The 18,276-nt window shown below is 37.0% G+C and overlaps 1 protein-coding gene across 4 annotated transcripts in view; it reads right to left on the reverse strand.

Annotated features, from left to right (window-relative positions):
* btbd7 (BTB domain containing 7) overlaps positions 1-18,276 on the reverse strand; it is a 79,212-nt gene that overhangs the window by 7,470 nt on the left and 53,466 nt on the right. For 3 of the 4 annotated variants that reach the window (XM_087297717.2, XM_087297716.2, NM_001025551.1), the window contains 7 exon segments: positions 12,213-12,421; positions 10,139-10,214; positions 7,598-7,758; positions 6,030-6,173; positions 3,901-4,090; positions 3,167-3,345; positions 615-1,022 (listed from right to left, as the gene is read on the reverse strand). In XM_087297717.2, coding sequence (XP_087153843.1) covers positions 615-1,022; positions 3,167-3,345; positions 3,901-4,090; positions 6,030-6,173; positions 7,598-7,758; positions 10,139-10,214; positions 12,213-12,421 — 1,367 coding nt within the window. 4 annotated transcript variants of the gene reach the window in all.

Consider the following 18,276-nt stretch of genomic DNA (forward strand, 5'->3'; position numbering starts at 1 on the left):
GCGTTTGGACGGCATTTTAGCTTTCTCTGCTACAACATTACAGCGTCTCTGGCCACACCCCTTTGCGGCGCAGGATGTGTGCGCGTGGTGAATGCGCGTAACCTTAAGCATTTGTGATCTCAATAGCCTTTATATATTTTTTGCAGTCCTCAAACATCGTTCACTGTAGGCTTTGCTAAGCTAACTCCGTAAAAGCCAATGTCTCACTCTGCATTGGACTTTGAGCATTTTACATTCAGAGATGTTGTTTATGTTCACAACTGATGTTTAAAATATATGATATCATAGTGGACCATCCCTTTAACAAAACATTGGGATATTTCAAAATAAGCCAAAATAATACTTCAAAAACTGTAAAAAGTCAAAAAGATGCATAAGCAAACGATTTAACATTTAACAATGTTGAATGTAATCCTAAGCAAAAATCTAATTTAAAAACAATTTTTATGTACTGTATTTATAAACTCATATTTTAAACCAAAATACTTTTTAAAATTACACAATACAGAGTAGCCAAACATATATATTTAATATATATATTAAGAAAAAAAATACAGATTAGCCTGTCAGTGCAGTTTATATAACATCAACTACAGAATATTGGTATTAATCACCATTTGCTTGTCAGGATGAAGATTCCTCCCTCCCTGTGCATTTGTGCAGTCTGGGGGCATAGGCTTGGCTCCAGGAGGATAGACTGGGCTGCCCATTTTGGAAGAGGCCTGCCTGTGAAGGAGTGCATGATTGCAGGGGTAGGAGAAAGATCTGGAAGGAGGCTGGCTGGGGACCCGAGGTCTCCAGCCTGCTTTAAATTGCTGCTGGCCATGGCCCGGGGTGGTGGGGGGATGGTAGGGGGGAGGAGGTGGGGGCAGAGGGGGGTGGAAGCCCACCAGAGCCTCCAGGTCTGTGAACATGCTCTCCACAGCTGGTGTACTATTGACCCGGCAGCGACCTGACTGGCGCAGGGCCAAAACGGGACTCTCGTCTCCAAAACGTTCCTCAGGAAAGAATTTGTGCGGATTCTGAAACACAGAATACGTAACCGTGAGGGCATGTTTGTGCTAGACGTGCTTTAAAAATGAGAATTAATAGGCTGTCTGGTATGCTGAAGAAGCTTCGACTCCTTCCAAGCTTTACAGCATAGGTTCTCTGATCATTTAATGGTGAGAATAACAACATCACAGCAATTTAAGAACTCAGGGCACTTCTAAAGCAAGACAACAGTACCTGGAGAAAACATTCTGATTGAAGCAAGATTAAGTGATGCAAAACACAATAAGCTGCCTTTCTGCTATACAAAATGTTCACAAATGACTGTTGGAATTCTCCCCTAGTGGCAGCTGGATTGAACTTTCATTATAATTGTGTGCGTGAGAGATAAATAAGATAGATAAAGATAACAAACAAACAAACAAAAAGTTGTCAGGTTATTTAGAAATAATAATATTTCTTTACTTTTAAATAAGTATGGTTCATAGGGCAAAATCTCAATTAATTGAACAGTTTAACTCAATTACGATTAATGAACAATTATTTGATTTATTTAAGTTTTGTACAGTAAATATGCTATTTTCAAATATTATTTGAAAATAATTGAAAGAAACATGCACTGCTATCTATGATTATCAATTGAACGTCAACGTTGTACAACTGAAATTAAAACACACGTTGTCTAAAACCAATTTCTAGTCATTAGTCATTTCTTAAATAGCTTGCACATTTAGAACCAAAATTAAGTATTTTCAATGATAAATTTTTCATATTAAAAGTAGAAAAGAAGCAGTATCTCTCCTAAATAAAATAACTCTTGTATATCCTGTAAATAATATTTTAAACCATGCATTTACAAATATTTTAATGAAAATAATAATTTTATTGTAATGGAAAATATGTTGCTACCAATCATCGTCAATGTAGTGCAAGCTTGCGACGTGTAGTTACATTTTTTGAGCAGCGCACAGGTATATGACCGCATGAAGGCTGCACCAGACCATACCCTTGCTTTCAATGCAGAAGTATAAATCAGCCTTAACAGAGCGAGGTCACGAGACTTCACACGTCGTAAGCAAAAGAATTGAAAAAAATTGATTTAGAAAAATTAGATTGATTATAGGTTCTGAATGTCGATTTTAATTACTTTGTGATGAATTACCCAGCCCTAATGGTTCATGTGACACCAAAGACTGAAGTATTAAAAGGGCATATGCAGGAATCCTAAAGGCAATTTCAACACCTTTTAAAGACTTTTTAAAAAGACCTTCTCAGAATATTTTAAAGCCTCATCGCCACTTTAAGTTCTAATCAGTATCAAACCTTTAATGTAATAAACAGTTATTAATAAACAGTTGTAGTAAAATAAATAAATGGAGCACAACCATGCAACAGAACTCAAAGCGTGAAAGAATAAATTATGTGGTTGTTTGCAGCGACAGGCTTCAGCCACTGTTTAACTCGTCATCTCCAACCAGCAGTACGCAAACTTACAATTTCTGATTTTGCCGTTTGATTCACTTTGGTTTCGCTAAATGTGAAGAGCGACACATCACCTTGACCATCACCACGCATGTCACAAATTACCTGACACCACCTGGACAGAGGAGCTTGGCCAGATGCACCCCGGCCCGAACCAATCAAGTGAAGCAAGCACACTGTTGTTAATATTAGGAGAAAAATAAATATATTCATGCTTTTTTTTAAATACTTTAGACAACGCTTGAAAAAAATTTAAGACCTCGTAAATATGTGATTAAGATTTTTTAATAACTTTTAAGGGCCTTCTTCTCATTATTGATTTATCAACTTTTAATACCCCGTGGACACCCTGATTAAATATATGGTACATTAAAATAGCAAACAGTTTGTTAGCTTGTATTATTTTACAGCATTACTGTTTTTAACATGATATTTCATTAAATAAATGCAGCCTTAATGAGCATAGGACACCATTTTTAGAAAAAGTCACATTTTTGTAGTGCATTGAAGATACAATCCTATCTGAACGACACATTTTTCTCTTATTTTCACATTTTTGGGAAAAATTTTAGACTGGAAAATAAACCGTATCCATCAAAGGCCGGCATAAAACTAACATGAAAGTCAGAGTGAGAGTCACGGTAGCCATAGCAACACTTGTCAGTCTCCACGCAAACAGGATGTGCTGGTTTACCTGTAGGAGTTCAGCAGCCCCGTCTGGCAGGCCAAACTCTCTGAGCACACGGATCTGCAGCTCATAGCTCACTGTAGCGCCTTCACCACAGTTCAGAGCAAATGCTCGCTGCACCTGATCTGTGTGACGCAGCTCCTGCAGCCTACGGATCATTTCCTTCACTACTGCCAACCTGGGCACTGAAGGACAGATGGGGGAGAAGAGCAGAACAGATGACTCGAGTTACAATTAATACCCATGAATAACTGCATCAATTAATAACAGTACATATTTGTTAACAAACAATATTAATACGTGATGGGCATATATATCAGTCTTAAACAAACCTATGTCTATTATTAAATCGGATTAGATTTGTGTTTTACATAACACACACTGAATCACAAAGCTTGCCAAATACAAGGCCAATGTTCCCACTCACATTAAATACACCTAAAAAAATAATAAAAACACACACTGAACTGGTTTGTGCAAAAGAATAACAAAATTACCTTGAGGAAATAACGTTCCATGGTTTGATTTATCAGATTTACAACTACATCTAGATTAGGACATAATCTATTTGGCCTCCACAAAGCATCTCTCTAAAATCACTTGATTGTGAGTGTGACTCATTTCATCAAGCATAGCTGAGTTCTGTCCACAGATATACAGTGCCCAGCATGATTACTTTGGACTTGAAGATTGGCTGAAATAACACATCGTTACGAGCCATGAATGAGTGCTTAACCCACCTGGTATCTCATTAGCAACCACAGACGGCGGAGCTGATTGGCTGCCAGCCATTTGCTGGTGGTTGATCATGTGACAGCACTGGGGGACGGCATTGTTCACCATGTACAGTGTGTCAGGCACGTTGGACATACGAACCATGCGCAACCGAACCAGATCGGTCTGCTCAACCATCATCTCCTCCAGAACCGCCTGGAGAAACACATGTATGCAAGGCTTGATGCAAGCGATAACAGTAATTAAAAATTATCCAAGTATTCCATCAAGATTATTCCATACACAAAGTCAAAATCTATCAGAATTTACTGAATTTGCATATTGAATTATTTCTATTGTATAGTATCTCAAACTAAATAGATAGTTTACCCAAAACTGAAAATTCTGTCATAATCTACTTATTATTCACTTGTCTTAAACCTGTTTGAGTTAATTTTTTTTCTGTTGAACACAAAATAAGACATTTTTTAAGTCCCCGGTAAATCAAAACTACCATATGATCTTGTTAGCTCACATTGCCAGTTTTGTGGTGAACAATTTATCTGTGCTTGTCATTAAGAAAAAAATTGTTTACCCTTCTAATCTTGAATTGAAATTTGAAAGTGCACTTTCTGTTTGGTTTCAGTTAAAATGTTGAATTACGTGATTATTTTTTTACGTGATCGAATATTACGAATGTTCGATTGGGCGGGCTAACATACTTGACCACGCTGGTTCAACTTTCAGTTTTAAAAACAAATAGAAATGGTGAGCAGGAGGTAGGGATGTCAAAATTAATTGTTTCTTTGGTGCATCGTGATGCAGACACGGAGCATTCGGTATTGGTTCATTAATAGATCATAACCGGTTATTACATACTGATGTTATTTATCTCATATGCGCTTTGTCGCGGTAGCTTACTATGGCGAGGGAGGAGACCACGAGTAATTAACACAGTCTAATTACTTAAAAATGCAGAAACTCTGTACAACTCACTGGGTTTAAGTTTGCTGGACAGTCATTTACTGTCACTGAAGTACAGCAGAAGTATTTTACTGCAACTGAGAAATTGAAAGTAAACTCCATTTCTCTCCCTTTCTTATTGTGGACATTTGACCTGCTGGTGTGACGTAATGTTTCTTCTCCTTGGCTGTTACAGTGATACTTCTGGAGACAGACATGAGAGCGTGTCTGCAAAGCAAGTTTTCTATCATGGATCAGCCGTTTGTCAATGAGCGTTTAACGATGAACAGTGCAAAAGCGTTAGAGCCAATTGCAGCCCTTTCTGTTGAGCAAGTGACTGTTGAGCATAGGTGTAAGAACTTTGTCGACAGGGCCCATAAAGCTAGAGGGATATTTACATTTGTTTATTTGCTGCAAATTCTCATGTTGTTCTGTGCATGTACTTGAGTTTTTAAAGGTACAGTTCTGACTGTTTGCATTAAAGGACAAAATTGTATTACAAATAACATAAATATATTTTTACATTTTAATATAAGAATTCATGTGCTGTGAAGTAAAATCTAAAATTGTTTATGGAAAGCGTCAATGATGCACTAAGATATCGAATTGAACTGAATTGATAACATGATAATCATACTGAACCGTGAGACCAGTGTAGGCTCACAGCTCTAGCAGAAGGTATCTGTTTTTAAACCCCTTTTCTCAATCTTTATGAATGAAATCCCCACTTTTTTACAGCCTGCTGTAAAAAACAAACAAGCCCACTGTTTGCTCATTTTAAATTCTGTCTCTCTAGAAACTAAGTAACAATCCGAAAAAAGAAAACAATCACAGCTTCCGATTCATTGAGACTTAAAAATGTTGGAAACCACTGATGTCTGTAGTATTTGTTATTCCTGCTATGGATGTAAATGACTACAACTTTCTAATATTATTCAAAATATTGCCTTTTATGTTCATCAGAAAAATTACTCCTAAAATTTCCTAAAATTCAAAACCACTTGAGGGTGAGTAAATAGTGAGTCAATTTTCATTTTTTGGGTGAAATGTCTCTAAGTCATTAAAAATGTGCTTGGCTGATTAGCCTAAGTATTTTGCTTATTGACTTATAACCCAGTGATCTCTGGGGTCACTTTTCCAACCTGCAGTAATTCATGTTAATGTTCTGATGAGGTGAGAAAGAGTATCTTACCTTGGCCTCCTCCACATAAGGAGAGAAGAGGCGTGGGCGCACATAAATGCCAGCACTCTTCTGCCGGAGCCAGGCGTTGGCTTTGCCTCCCTCTGCTGTGGGCAGCATGTCAGATGGAGGGGTGCTGATTAGACCCCTCTTCATCTGTTAAAGGCAGAGCAAATGTCTTCACCAATACTTCATGAGAGTGGTCAGAAAGAATGATGAAAAGATGAAGTCATCTGCTGCTTAAGTATTGGCACTCTGAATCTTTTTTCTTGATATCAGGCATATTGCATAACACTATACTCCAATACCCTCCAATATCAACATTTTTATAATTAATGTATGCTTTGCAGAAAAAAGTTACATATATAACTTGTATGCAGCATCAGAAATGTCTTTGTATTTTAAGGCCCCGATAAACCTCAAACGAAATCAAAGAATGAACAGAAATGATCATTTAGAAATAAATCTGTCCAAAACCATTTAGAGTTTGTTTCAGCAGTTTGAAACTGCTTACCAAGGTAACATTTTGGAAAGTCCATTATTATGCCTAAACACTCCTGAGCTACCATTAGTCAGTGACGATTATGGTATCAATGAGCTGCACCTGTGTGATGACTTGCAGAGAGATTTAAAAACTTGGAAGGCATCACACATAGGAAGAGAAACACCACCCAGTTGTGCCACATCAATTAAAGTACTTAACATTATTTTCTATGAGTGTACACACACTGGCAGTGACATTCGGTGTATACCCATAGCTAATGGAAAATAATGTAAAGATGAGGCACACAGCGGTGGTGTTTCCAATTCGGTTTGCAAGAGGCTAGAGAAGGCTGTTTGCCGGATGTTTATGAAACTGGGGTATTAGGAGTTTGTGTGAGCAGGGTTTTCAAATTTCTTTTTGCACTCAAATTAAGACTGAAAATAACTTTGTTTATCAGGGCTGTTACAGACACTTACAGAGCACTCAATGTACTAAATGGGCAATATGTAATTAAATTCTTAATTAAAATAGTTGGCATAAGAATATTTACTAAATATAGTTATATAATTTCACTTCTCAATAAAATCACCACTTTAAACATTATGCTAAAGCTAAATACAAGCTCTAAAGTCACATTGATGAAGCAGCAATGGTTTCTGCTGTTCTGATTGTCAGCTGCAGATGTGAATGAGTGGCAGAGGGAAGTAGTTCCTCTCACAAAAGGGTTTGATTTTCTCTTTTATAAACACGATTATTCTGTCGAACTGTTGTATACATGCAATATCACACTTGTAGCATTGCGGTGTGGCAGTGTATTGTCACTGGTGGGGGCACCAAGGCACTCAGCCTGCGGTCTTGTGTCAACGCACACCTCCCACCAGTGCCAATCTACAGCTACACAAGCTCATATATTTTAGTATCATAGTCATTTAATAATAATAAAAACAAAAAGTACAGACCCCAAACTTTTAAACAGTTTTAAACTACATTTAATAGAAGCTGCACGGAGCTAAAATGCATTTTGCATGCTTGAAAACTCTGTGACTCTCCCTTAATGCTCCTGTTTAAACTGTAAAACCACGTTAAACACACTCACCGTGTCAGAGAGGACCTCACTGTTGGCAGGTAATATGTGCTCAGTTCGGACGAAAGGCAGCAGCGGAGAGAGAATCTCTTTAAGCTCTTCTAGGTCCAGATCCCTTCTTTTCACGCCACGTTTATTCACACTATGTGCAGTACCACTTAACAGGTTAGGTTCTGGGGAACACAGAAAGGCAGAGCTTTATCCACCTTCTTCCCACATCCCGTGACACTTTATGTGAATTATAGGAGTAACTTCCCAACAAACAGACAAAAAAGTACAATGTTCTCAATTCATTCAATATATTAAAAGGCAACTTATTTGTATTTATTCTGAACTACTCTTAGCAGAGCATGAATAACCTTAAAATCTCGAAACAAGCCTTTATTATGTATTAATATTATGGATGTGTTAAATATTACTGTACTGTACAATAAGAATATAATCTTTAGGAACAAAATTAAGTGATCTCAGAGACACAGATATGCTTGTGATACTAATGTCATTTTAAAAACACGAAGCATAACGATGAATATAAATAAAAGCACAAAGCAAAATGTACCTGACCCAGTTTTCACAATGGATTATTAGTAACATAACCTTGATAACAATTAAAATGCTTTGTTTGAGTTCTTTTTAATGGAAGTTCCCCATACTCTATCATTTGAAACACTGTAATCACACAAAAGTGGCTTTACAGTAAAGACGGGCATTTGAGATGGAGGAAACGGTGACCCAACTCTTCTATCCCACAATATAAATTAGACAAAGATGGGTGTGTGCGTCTTCTAGAGGATTAGCCGGATCACTATGCAGCTCCACTGACTGCTGCTGTGCCCTTGAGCGAGGAATTTAAGCTGCTCTGCTTCAGGATGCTGCACTGCAATGGACCCTGAATCACTATCTACACCTCAGACGGCAAATTAGGATCATGTAAATAAAGATTGTTAATGACAAAATGAAGGTGTATTGTAGCACTGCTGTTTCCTTCTAGAATGTGTTTCGGGAGGGAAAAAGCAATCAGGGGTCGTGTTTGTGGTTTGGCAGCAGCTATAAACGTTCGAGGCAGTGTAAGCTTGGGTATATTTGATTCTATTGGGTACACAGAGCGGATGCAGACCCAGGTCTGGAGCCGCCAGCCATATGCTACGCTTCTGTATTGCAGAGCACTTGGCCTGAATTCTCAGTTCTGAGCCAGTCAGAGTCATTACTAGACATTAGGAGGATTGGGGAATAAATCATTAGACTGGCAGAGTTCAGACCACCATCTATGGCAAGAGGTGGAAACAGGGATTGATTCAGCGACAGAGAAACAACGTCTGACCCACAATAAAGTGTGTTTAAAAAAACGGGAACCAAAGCAATTGTTCAGGCAAAAATAACGAATGCTGTCATCTGTTAAAAAGTAGTAGTTTGACAGAATGTTTGAGTTGCCCTGTTCCATACACTGAAGATGAATAACTAACGAGCTCAAAAATCATCATAGTATCAATATGATTTACAAACTACAAGTTGGAACTTGGAACTTTTTACTGTGATTTTATGTAATGAAACAGTTTTTCAAGTTTGACAGTTCACTTTAATCATTTATATTTTGTATAATTTATACTTTTCAGCAAACTCAAAAGCATTTTTGAAAAAAAGATGTGCTATAAATATTTTTATAATGTTTAATAATTAAAAAAGCTTCAAGTTTCAAGCATATAATGTTCTTGTTTAAATAAATATAGTGTTGGAATCACAGATAGAGGTTATACAAAAATTGCTTTCATTAAAGATGATTTCAGTCCCCTCTTTTGTTCTTGAAGAGATTTTCTTTCACTAACGTGATTAATATTTTTCTTTCTCTAATGTTGTGAACTTCATTTTAGTAATGGGTAAATATCATATTCATTGTTGTAAATTTAAAACATGCAGACCCTCTTTTACCTTCTTTCTGAGGTAGAGAAAGTGACTCAGGTTATTGTAATGGTAAACATGCCTTGCGATGTTGATGGTTTTGTGGTGTACAATTATTGCAACAATAATAAAAAAGAAGTTATTTTGAAATCACAGGTGGCGACGTGGTGGCGCAGTAGCCTCACAGCAAGAAGGTCGTTGATTCGAGCCTCGGCTGGGTCAGTTGGTATTTCTGTGTAAAGTTTGCATGTTCTACCCGTGTTCGCATGGGTTTCCTCTGGGTGCTCCGGTTTCCCCCACAAGTCCAAAGACATGCGGTACAGGTGAATTGGGTAAGCTAAAATTGTCCATAGAGTATGAATGTGAATGAGAGTGTATAAGTTCCCAGTGATGGGTTGCAGCTGGAAGGGCATCCGCTGCGTAAAACATGTGCTGAATAAGTTGCCGGTTCATTCCGCTGTGGCGACCCCAGATTAATAAAGGGACTAAGCCGAAAAGAAATTGAATGAATACATCATAGGTTTCACAAAAATATTAAGAGTCACAACTTTGATGATAACAATAATTTTTGAGCTTCATATTCAAATAATTAGAACTATTTCTCATGAATCACTTTTTATAGTCTTTTAGTGCCATATCAATGTCTGTGAGCGATACCTCTATCAGCCATCCTCTTGATGAGCTGGTGTTCGCCCCACTTTACAACATACTTCAGGATGTCCTGCTCACTGGCCTGTGAAAAGGGGAGAAGAACAGAAAAAGTTTATGTTACTGAATTTAGCCAGCGCTGCAAGGCTGAAGGAGCTGCTTGAATACAAGCTTAAAGATGGTGTATATATAATACAACAGCAGAACAATCTCCACAAGAAAAACAGGATATATAAAACCACAGCAGAAGGTCCTGCAGGTGCCAGGTGAAACCTGAGCAAAATGATTTTGCCACTATCTCATTCTTTACTGAAAATATTGCACAGCTCAAATCTCATTTCACCCATCAGCAGAAGCAGATCCAAGTTTAATAGATTAACCCTTAAACTAAATTACATTTTTAATATCAGAATCTCCACACTTGTTTTTAAATGTTATTTTTTGCTATATATTTAAATGCAGACTGAAATTCAGTGACGACAAGGAGAGAGGGGGAATGGGACCTAATTTTCCTTCTACACAAGCTAGAAAAATGCTTACTGATTGCAATCAGATTAAGTAATTGCATCTAAACCTGTAAAACAAGCCAAACATTCACTGATATTTACAGTTTTTCCATGGCGATGACCATGAATGATTCATTTAATCTCACTTTTTGGAGGCTTAGTATCTGTCAAACTCGCACTAGTCTCTGTTTACAAATTGTCAGTCACTGCAGGGATTACACCATATCAACGGGTTTGACCCTAGGTAGAGTTAGCGAAGACTTGTAACCATCTAAGAGGGGAGTGTAAAGGTGCTAACAGACTTCTGTGTGCCAGGCTAAATCCCAGATGGGGTTACAGCTCTCCATATAAGCTCACTGAGGAGACGCAAAGAGGTCATCTGATACGGCTGACTCATTTGTCCAAAGACAACAGCAGACGACCTTTAAGAGAAGAGAGACCTGATCAACAAAGATCGATAAACAAACTGATACTAACACTCACTCTCTTGTCGGAAACCGATAGGCCCAAAGCCCTGCAATGATTTGTGGATTGAAATAAACACAAATTTCCCAATAGTGCAATATGATTCAGTTACCGTGAATTACCTCTGCATGTTTCCAGAGACAAAATAAGCTTGACCTTGTCATAACAGCACAGCAAATATGTGCAACAGACTTTACAGTGAAAAGGTTTAAAAGACTGAGTGAGAAAACTTCATTTAAATTTAAATCACATCAGCATTTCCCAACCTTTTCCTCAGGAAACTCATTTTCAACAAGCCATTTCCTCCCAAAAAACACCTATTTATTTTTATTTTTTTTGCACAAATGAATATAATTTGTAGGATCCAATTACACACGCTGTTTAAGCAACCTTTGAGAATAACAAACAGTTATTATATATATTTTTTACTTATCTTGCCCTTGTAAAATGTTGTGCCATTTCCCCCCCAATAACATAAAATTTAATTAACCTAGAAGGTCATAAACATGCCTGCATATTGAAACTCTGGAGGTAGAGCTGTGGAATATAATCACTTTTACGATGCATTTTTGCAGTGCTTACATATTAATCTTTTTAAATCCACCTACATTAAGCTCTAATATTAAAACCGAAGCAAGCGCTTCTGATGTTCAAACCATTCTGACAGAGACCGCATATTTTCAAAGAAAAACAACTTACTGTAGAAATGTTTTTAGATAAACTTACATACATGTTAGCTTAGCATGTTTCTTAAATATTTGCAAACATATTATAGCATTTTTAAGCTTTACAAATATAAAAATTCTGCACATTTAATGTTCTTTTTCCCCTACAAACTACTTTTGAAAACTAAATATGATTTTATTTTTAATTCTATCAAATGTACACTTTGAATTTAAAATTATCATAATTATAGCATTTTTATTTTGCCATAACTCATGATCTTACCATGACCTGTTGCATAAAAAATAAACGTAAGGCATAACATGATAAATCTCTGCATTTATAGTGCTGATCATTTAAATCACAATCATCTCCCCATACTGTAAAACCCCAAACTGTCCAATCTTCCGATGGGCAATCCAAAAAGTCAATTGGTGTACGGTCATCACCTGCAGATAGTCAGACTGAATGGCCGCCAGTAGGTGCTCCTTGCTCAGCTCGTAGAGGACGTCCGAGGTCATGACCTGGCTGAACTCCTCACACAGGAAGTGCATGGCCTGCCGATGAACCCATTTAGACCCATAGGGCTGTGAGCTCCACTTCAGGATGGCCACCACCGAGTCCAGAGAGATGCTGTCTGCCACAATGTCTTCACAGCCTAAGACAGATAAACAACATCACCACATTTTATTTAGACATAAACAAGGCTTCAGCTGCTCTTAAGCATACAAATCTGTGTCCAAACAAAGTTAATCAAGATTTTAAAACAAAAAACACGGGTGGTCGATATGCTCTTAGAATATTGGCACCGCTTCCATTTGCCCTCTGAGTGATTTTATCTATTGCTGAAATATTTTTTTCATCACTGTGGCTGTAATATAACACTTCAAAAAAGGTTTTTAAATACACTAGGTATATATTCTACTGCAATACGCAGATATGGGGAAAATATTAACGTAAATGTATGCATTTAAATGTCACTGTGGGAACCAATGAATAATTTACCCAATTATTCCACACGAAAACACTGCTTTATGGCGCTTCAAACTGTGCCTTGAATTACTGATTTGATCTGTTTTGTCTCTTCCATTCAATTCTTTCGGTCTCCTTTTCCAGTCATCAAAGACTGAATGTCAGCAGAGAGGCATTCAGTGCAGTTTAATCAGTAAAATGCCACCGCTTTTTTCCCCCCTGTGCTTGATACAAAGACCCACGGAGCAGTGGAGAATTTCAACTCTAATGCAATCCAAGCCAAGTATCTCTAGAGAACAAGCTTGGTTTTCCCTTTCCAGCAGGCATTATGAGAAATTCTGTTCTGACAATAGTTTGTGTACAGAATAGTGAAGATTTACTGTGTTGCACCCAACAAAACACATTAAACTGATCAAAAGTGACAGTAAGGACTTCTTCAAACCAATTTGCTCTCTTTGTTTTTAACTTTCTTTTCATCAAAGAATGATGCAATAAATGTGTTATGCTTTCAACATCAGATTTAGGCAATAAAACGGTTAATCAAAATGTTTTTGATTGAAAAAAAAAAACATTAAAATGTTTTTGGAAGAATCATGCGACACTGAACGCTAGATTAATGACTGCTAAAAATCACCATTTAAAATGTTTTAAATTAATTAATAATCACTGTAAAACTGGATTTTTAAAAATGTAGCCTTGATGAGAAAAACACTCACTAAAAATGTTCAAACTTTAGAATTTGATTATAAATTTCTTAAACAAACTGACATACTGAGATGCTATTTTCTAGTCACTAATCATCTTAAAATGTACACTATAAAACTCAACAGTAAACTTCATCAAATGAAATGAGTGTATTTAACTCAAACTTTACTGAAAGTAAATTCCACTCACTTGAAAAGAGTTTTGAATTCAGTATTGAAGGTAATAAGTTAATTAAATACTTCATTACTACACCTTAGAGTAAGTTCACAATACTCATTAGTATTAGTTTTTGAACTCAAATGGTTTGTAGCAATCAGTTTCCTCAAATGGTTTGAGTTGCCTTAACTTATTGGGTTTTAGAGTACTCAGTTGTTTTGAGTTCTCTTTATTTATTGAGTTTTACTGTGCTTAAATTGCTTCATTTACTCAATTGTAGTAAGTTCACAGTACTCATTAGAATAAATTTTTTTTTAATTTAAATGGTTTATTGCAACCGGTTCCTTCAAATGGTTTGAGTTACCTTAACCTTTTGGGTTTTACAGTGTAGGGAAAGAGAGCAGCATACATAATACCTGATAAATCACTTCGAGCTACATACATGAAAGAAAATAACATGGTGATGCAATGAGAGTGAGAAATTCCTTAACATGTGAACTACTTCTTTAAGTGTTCAGACACACAGTGCTGATCAGTACCATTAAATATTCAACTACCTGATCTGAGCAGATGCTTTTCTCAAAGCTCTGGAGATGGCATTACATTTTCAAACGACGCATTTTTTAAGTACATATAGGCTGTTTTTCAAGCTTTCAGTATTCATAGAAAAACTCATAAGGATGACCTTGGAGATGTCAATGAAGTGATGAAGCTTAAAATGACAAGCATCTGTTGATTTTCCCATGCCATAATACCTGACTTGCTGAAAACCACAACTTGGACCACACGCTCCCAGATCCCTTTTTGGAAGCACCCGTTCAACTGTCTGTTCATATAATCTAATCAGACAATCAGACGACAGCAATACCCCATGCATTTTGGGATGCAGAGGTGCTCAATATGATATTCTGAATTTTAAACTAAGCATCAGAATGGAAAAGAAAGACAATTTATGTGACTTAGAATGCTTGTAGGCGCCAGACAGGTAGAACCAAGCATTTTAGAAACTGCCTTATAGATGCCAGAGTTCAGAGGAGAAACACCAGCATCATTTGAGCTGAAAGATGGACATTGGTAGGTCATATAATTACTTGTTACAAACACAGTCTGCAGACGAGCATCTCTAAACACTTGGGCTGTAACGACATACTTTAATTACGATTTGATCCGCATCTCAAAACTGAACCCACAATACAATATTATCTCAATATCATATACTGAAATAGTTTCAGATTATTATTATTATTATTTTAAATGGTAAAAAACCCTAAGCATATATGCAAGTCTATATTAATTGCTAAATTTTGTATAGATTGGAGTGGTGGACTTGAATAGGTCTTAGGCCTAGAAGAATGCACAACAAGCATCTTGTTGCATAATGACATACTCACAGGGGTGTCCTTTTTCTCAGTAAGCAAACCCAAATGTGTTAGCTCACGCTTGATTTCACACCTGCAAATATGTCATTATGCGACCTAGTACACAAAGGAGAAATTGGGTAAACAATGTAAGCTTACTCTTACAAAACTCTCGATAAAACTAAACTTGATATCAAATAACACCGTTTACATCAGCGATTCGCATTGTCACATTCTTATATTGTGATATCTCAATATTATGATACGTCATTACACCCCTACAAACAACACAAATCTTGCAACAGATGAGCTACAGCAGCAGCAGAAGAAGAGCACACAATTTGGCTTAAAACTTCTGCGTTAAGCGCACGCCTATGTGTATGCTCCGGCACAGCCTTCCCGCAGTTGCATAGCCCTCGTCATGGCTGACGCCAATGCTGATGCGCACCTCTCAAAAAATATAATGCGTAGCATAAGCTCTGTGATAGTCGGCTTGGTTACTGTGACAAGTGTGGGCAATGATGAAAGCCCAGTGGAGCGAGTGTTTACAAGTGTCGAGTCCCGTGAAGGAGCTCCAAATGCAAACTTTAGTTTTGTGTTTACCTTTTAGGCCCACAAGAAATCTGTGCACACAGAAATTCACAGATTTCTGCAGATTTTTAGCCCATAATAGAGTCTGTTTATTTGTGTATATTTATATTTATTCAGTTTTTAAATAAATTTCAATAATAATATTCACTAATATGAAAAGTGTTCACTTGATTTATTTACAACACAGTTTGTAAAGTAATATTACAATGTCTTTTAGTCGCGCTTTGTTGACCAAATAAGTAAATCTAGACGGATTTGCATTGTAAACATTAAATAAAAGTTTTAATTTATTTCATATATTAAGTTTTTTTGTTTCGATACTCCCAATATAATTCCAGCAAAAATCCGCAAAAAATATAATAGCAATATATATAAAATAGTAAAAAATGTTCTCAGATTGTGATTCTCTGCTGGTCCCCATCTCTGAATGAGCAAGTTTTAGCTACTTGTACGTTAAGGTAGCGTTCAGAAAAAAACTAAACACCCATGAAGAAACTTGATACAGAGAAATATAACATAACCTACAGCCAGCTAGTGTTTCGGAAGTGTTATTACAGAGCAACACAAACAGCATGCAGAAGTATAAATGCACGACTACGAGCAAGGCATGCACAGAAATATGAACCAAAACCAGCCTTTAAACAGTATGATTCCATCTAGTTCTTTGAAGGCTTTAGCTCTTTTAGTAAAAATAGAGCATGCCATGACACACCTGAGTATTGTTGCTTTACATGTCCACCCCTTTAAGACCACAGATATAGTTACTTCCAGCATGAACACATGTCATCTCAGAAAACTCAAATCATATTAAACCTGTTTCTTGGACATAAATTCAAACGGCCTCCACAGTCACTAGATCTCAATCCAACTGAGCACCTAAGGGATATGGTGGAATGGGAGATTCATGTTAAGAATGTTAAGCTGACAAATCTGCAGCAACTGCATTAACGCCATCAAGCCAATATGGACCAAAACCTCAGAGGACATTTTCCAGCCGCGAATAATCTATGCCAAAAATAAAAGCAAAACAGGATCCAACCCAGTACTACCGAGGCGTAACTAATAAAGTGGCCAGCAGGGAGTGTTAATCACAGTATGTAATTAACACACAATTGCATGTCTTAATATCAGCACAAGCATGAATACCTGGAGCTTTGCGCCCATAGGCAAATCCCAACCATAGTGATATTTAAAGTGATACTGAATGAATAAGCCTTTTACATTTCTTACCTTATTCCCTAGAACATGCTAAGGTGAATTATTCAAGACTGAGATGTAATAACAATGTCTTTCCTATTGTGATGGGCACTGTACAGCCTGAGGATGGTGGCTCACATACCTCCAGCCTGGAGCAGGGGGAAGATTAAGAGCAGTACTGCATCTGTTTCACTGCATGACTAGAAACCATTTACAATGCAGCAGCAAAGCAGTGCACAGCATTCCCTCATAAACCCGTCCCAGTTAATTATAATCTCTGCTAGCGGAGCCATAAAGTTGTCAATTTCAAAAAACCTTGTCATATTAGCCTCTAGGGAGAGTGTCACCCTGCATCCAAATATCTCATCATTCTTCATTGACTTTGTGATCAATGAGTAGATTGTTCACGTTAGGCATGAGCACAGAGCAAGGAATCAATGCGAGTTAATGAAAGTTAATGATTAGGTGCGAGGCAAGTTTAAACTGCAAATTTGATTGCAGAACTTACACCAAGGAGTTAAAAATTACTCAAAAAATGAGAAGAGTGTCGTAACAGAAAACCCAAAACTAAAGTCTGCAAAACAATAGCAACATACTGCCGGGAGACTTCGTACAAACAACATGTAAGCATTTTTCCACCAAGTCTTCTGCACTTGGCGTCCTCATTGATGTTAATGAGTTCAGAGCAAACGCTGCACATTTCATCAGTACATCGATGTTATTTTGTAGACTCTGTATCTCCTTACCATATCTATAAACATGGGAAATGCAGATAAACAGCCTCAATTTGGTAAACAGCCTTTCAATGTTTGTGCTTAAGAGCAGCCTCACATTGGGAATGAAAACATCTATTCAAATTAACACCACAAAATCTGCATTTACACGGCACTGCTAAAATTCAAATGGGTTTAAATAAGGGGTTTTAAGAAATTAGGCTCTAAGCTACACGCATAAAAAGACAGAAAAGTGCTGGTGAGTGTATATAGGCAGGCAGCATCTGCATTTGTATGTTCTGACTGGCCTCATCTTGTCCGAAAATCACAGATGTACTCCACAGCAGTTAGTGTGGCCTCCTTATTAGTGGTTTGATCTTATGCCCACTTTTGCTCTGTTCCAAAGCCTAGAGAGATCCCTATGGGGAGGAGGCCTTTGAGACATCACAGAAACACTCCTGATGCAAATATCGGTCCAACTGGACAGCCAATTTATGCTATGCTATGCTTTTTAAAACGATCAATGAAAAAATGCACAATATAATTAAAAATTGATTATTGAGCAATTATAAAAATGGCTGCTTTGTGCCTGACAGGACTGCAGACTTTCAGAAACCGCATACTACGGTGGTGTATTTAGGAGTTTTTTTATATCATATTTTTATTTTGACCTTAAAGCAACACAGGGCAGTACAAAAAGTGATAACAACAATAAAAGACAGAAAAGGCAAACAAATTACAAAATTTTAAAATTAAACAAAAAGATTTTAAAATCATTGTTACATCAGTTTAACAGTTACATCTCTAGTTTTAGGTTAACA

Source organism: Danio rerio, chromosome 20 (assembly GCF_052040795.2).
Source record: "Danio rerio strain M-AB ecotype USA chromosome 20, GRCz13ab, whole genome shotgun sequence".
Classification (NCBI taxonomy): domain Eukaryota; kingdom Metazoa; phylum Chordata; class Actinopteri; order Cypriniformes; family Danionidae; genus Danio; species Danio rerio.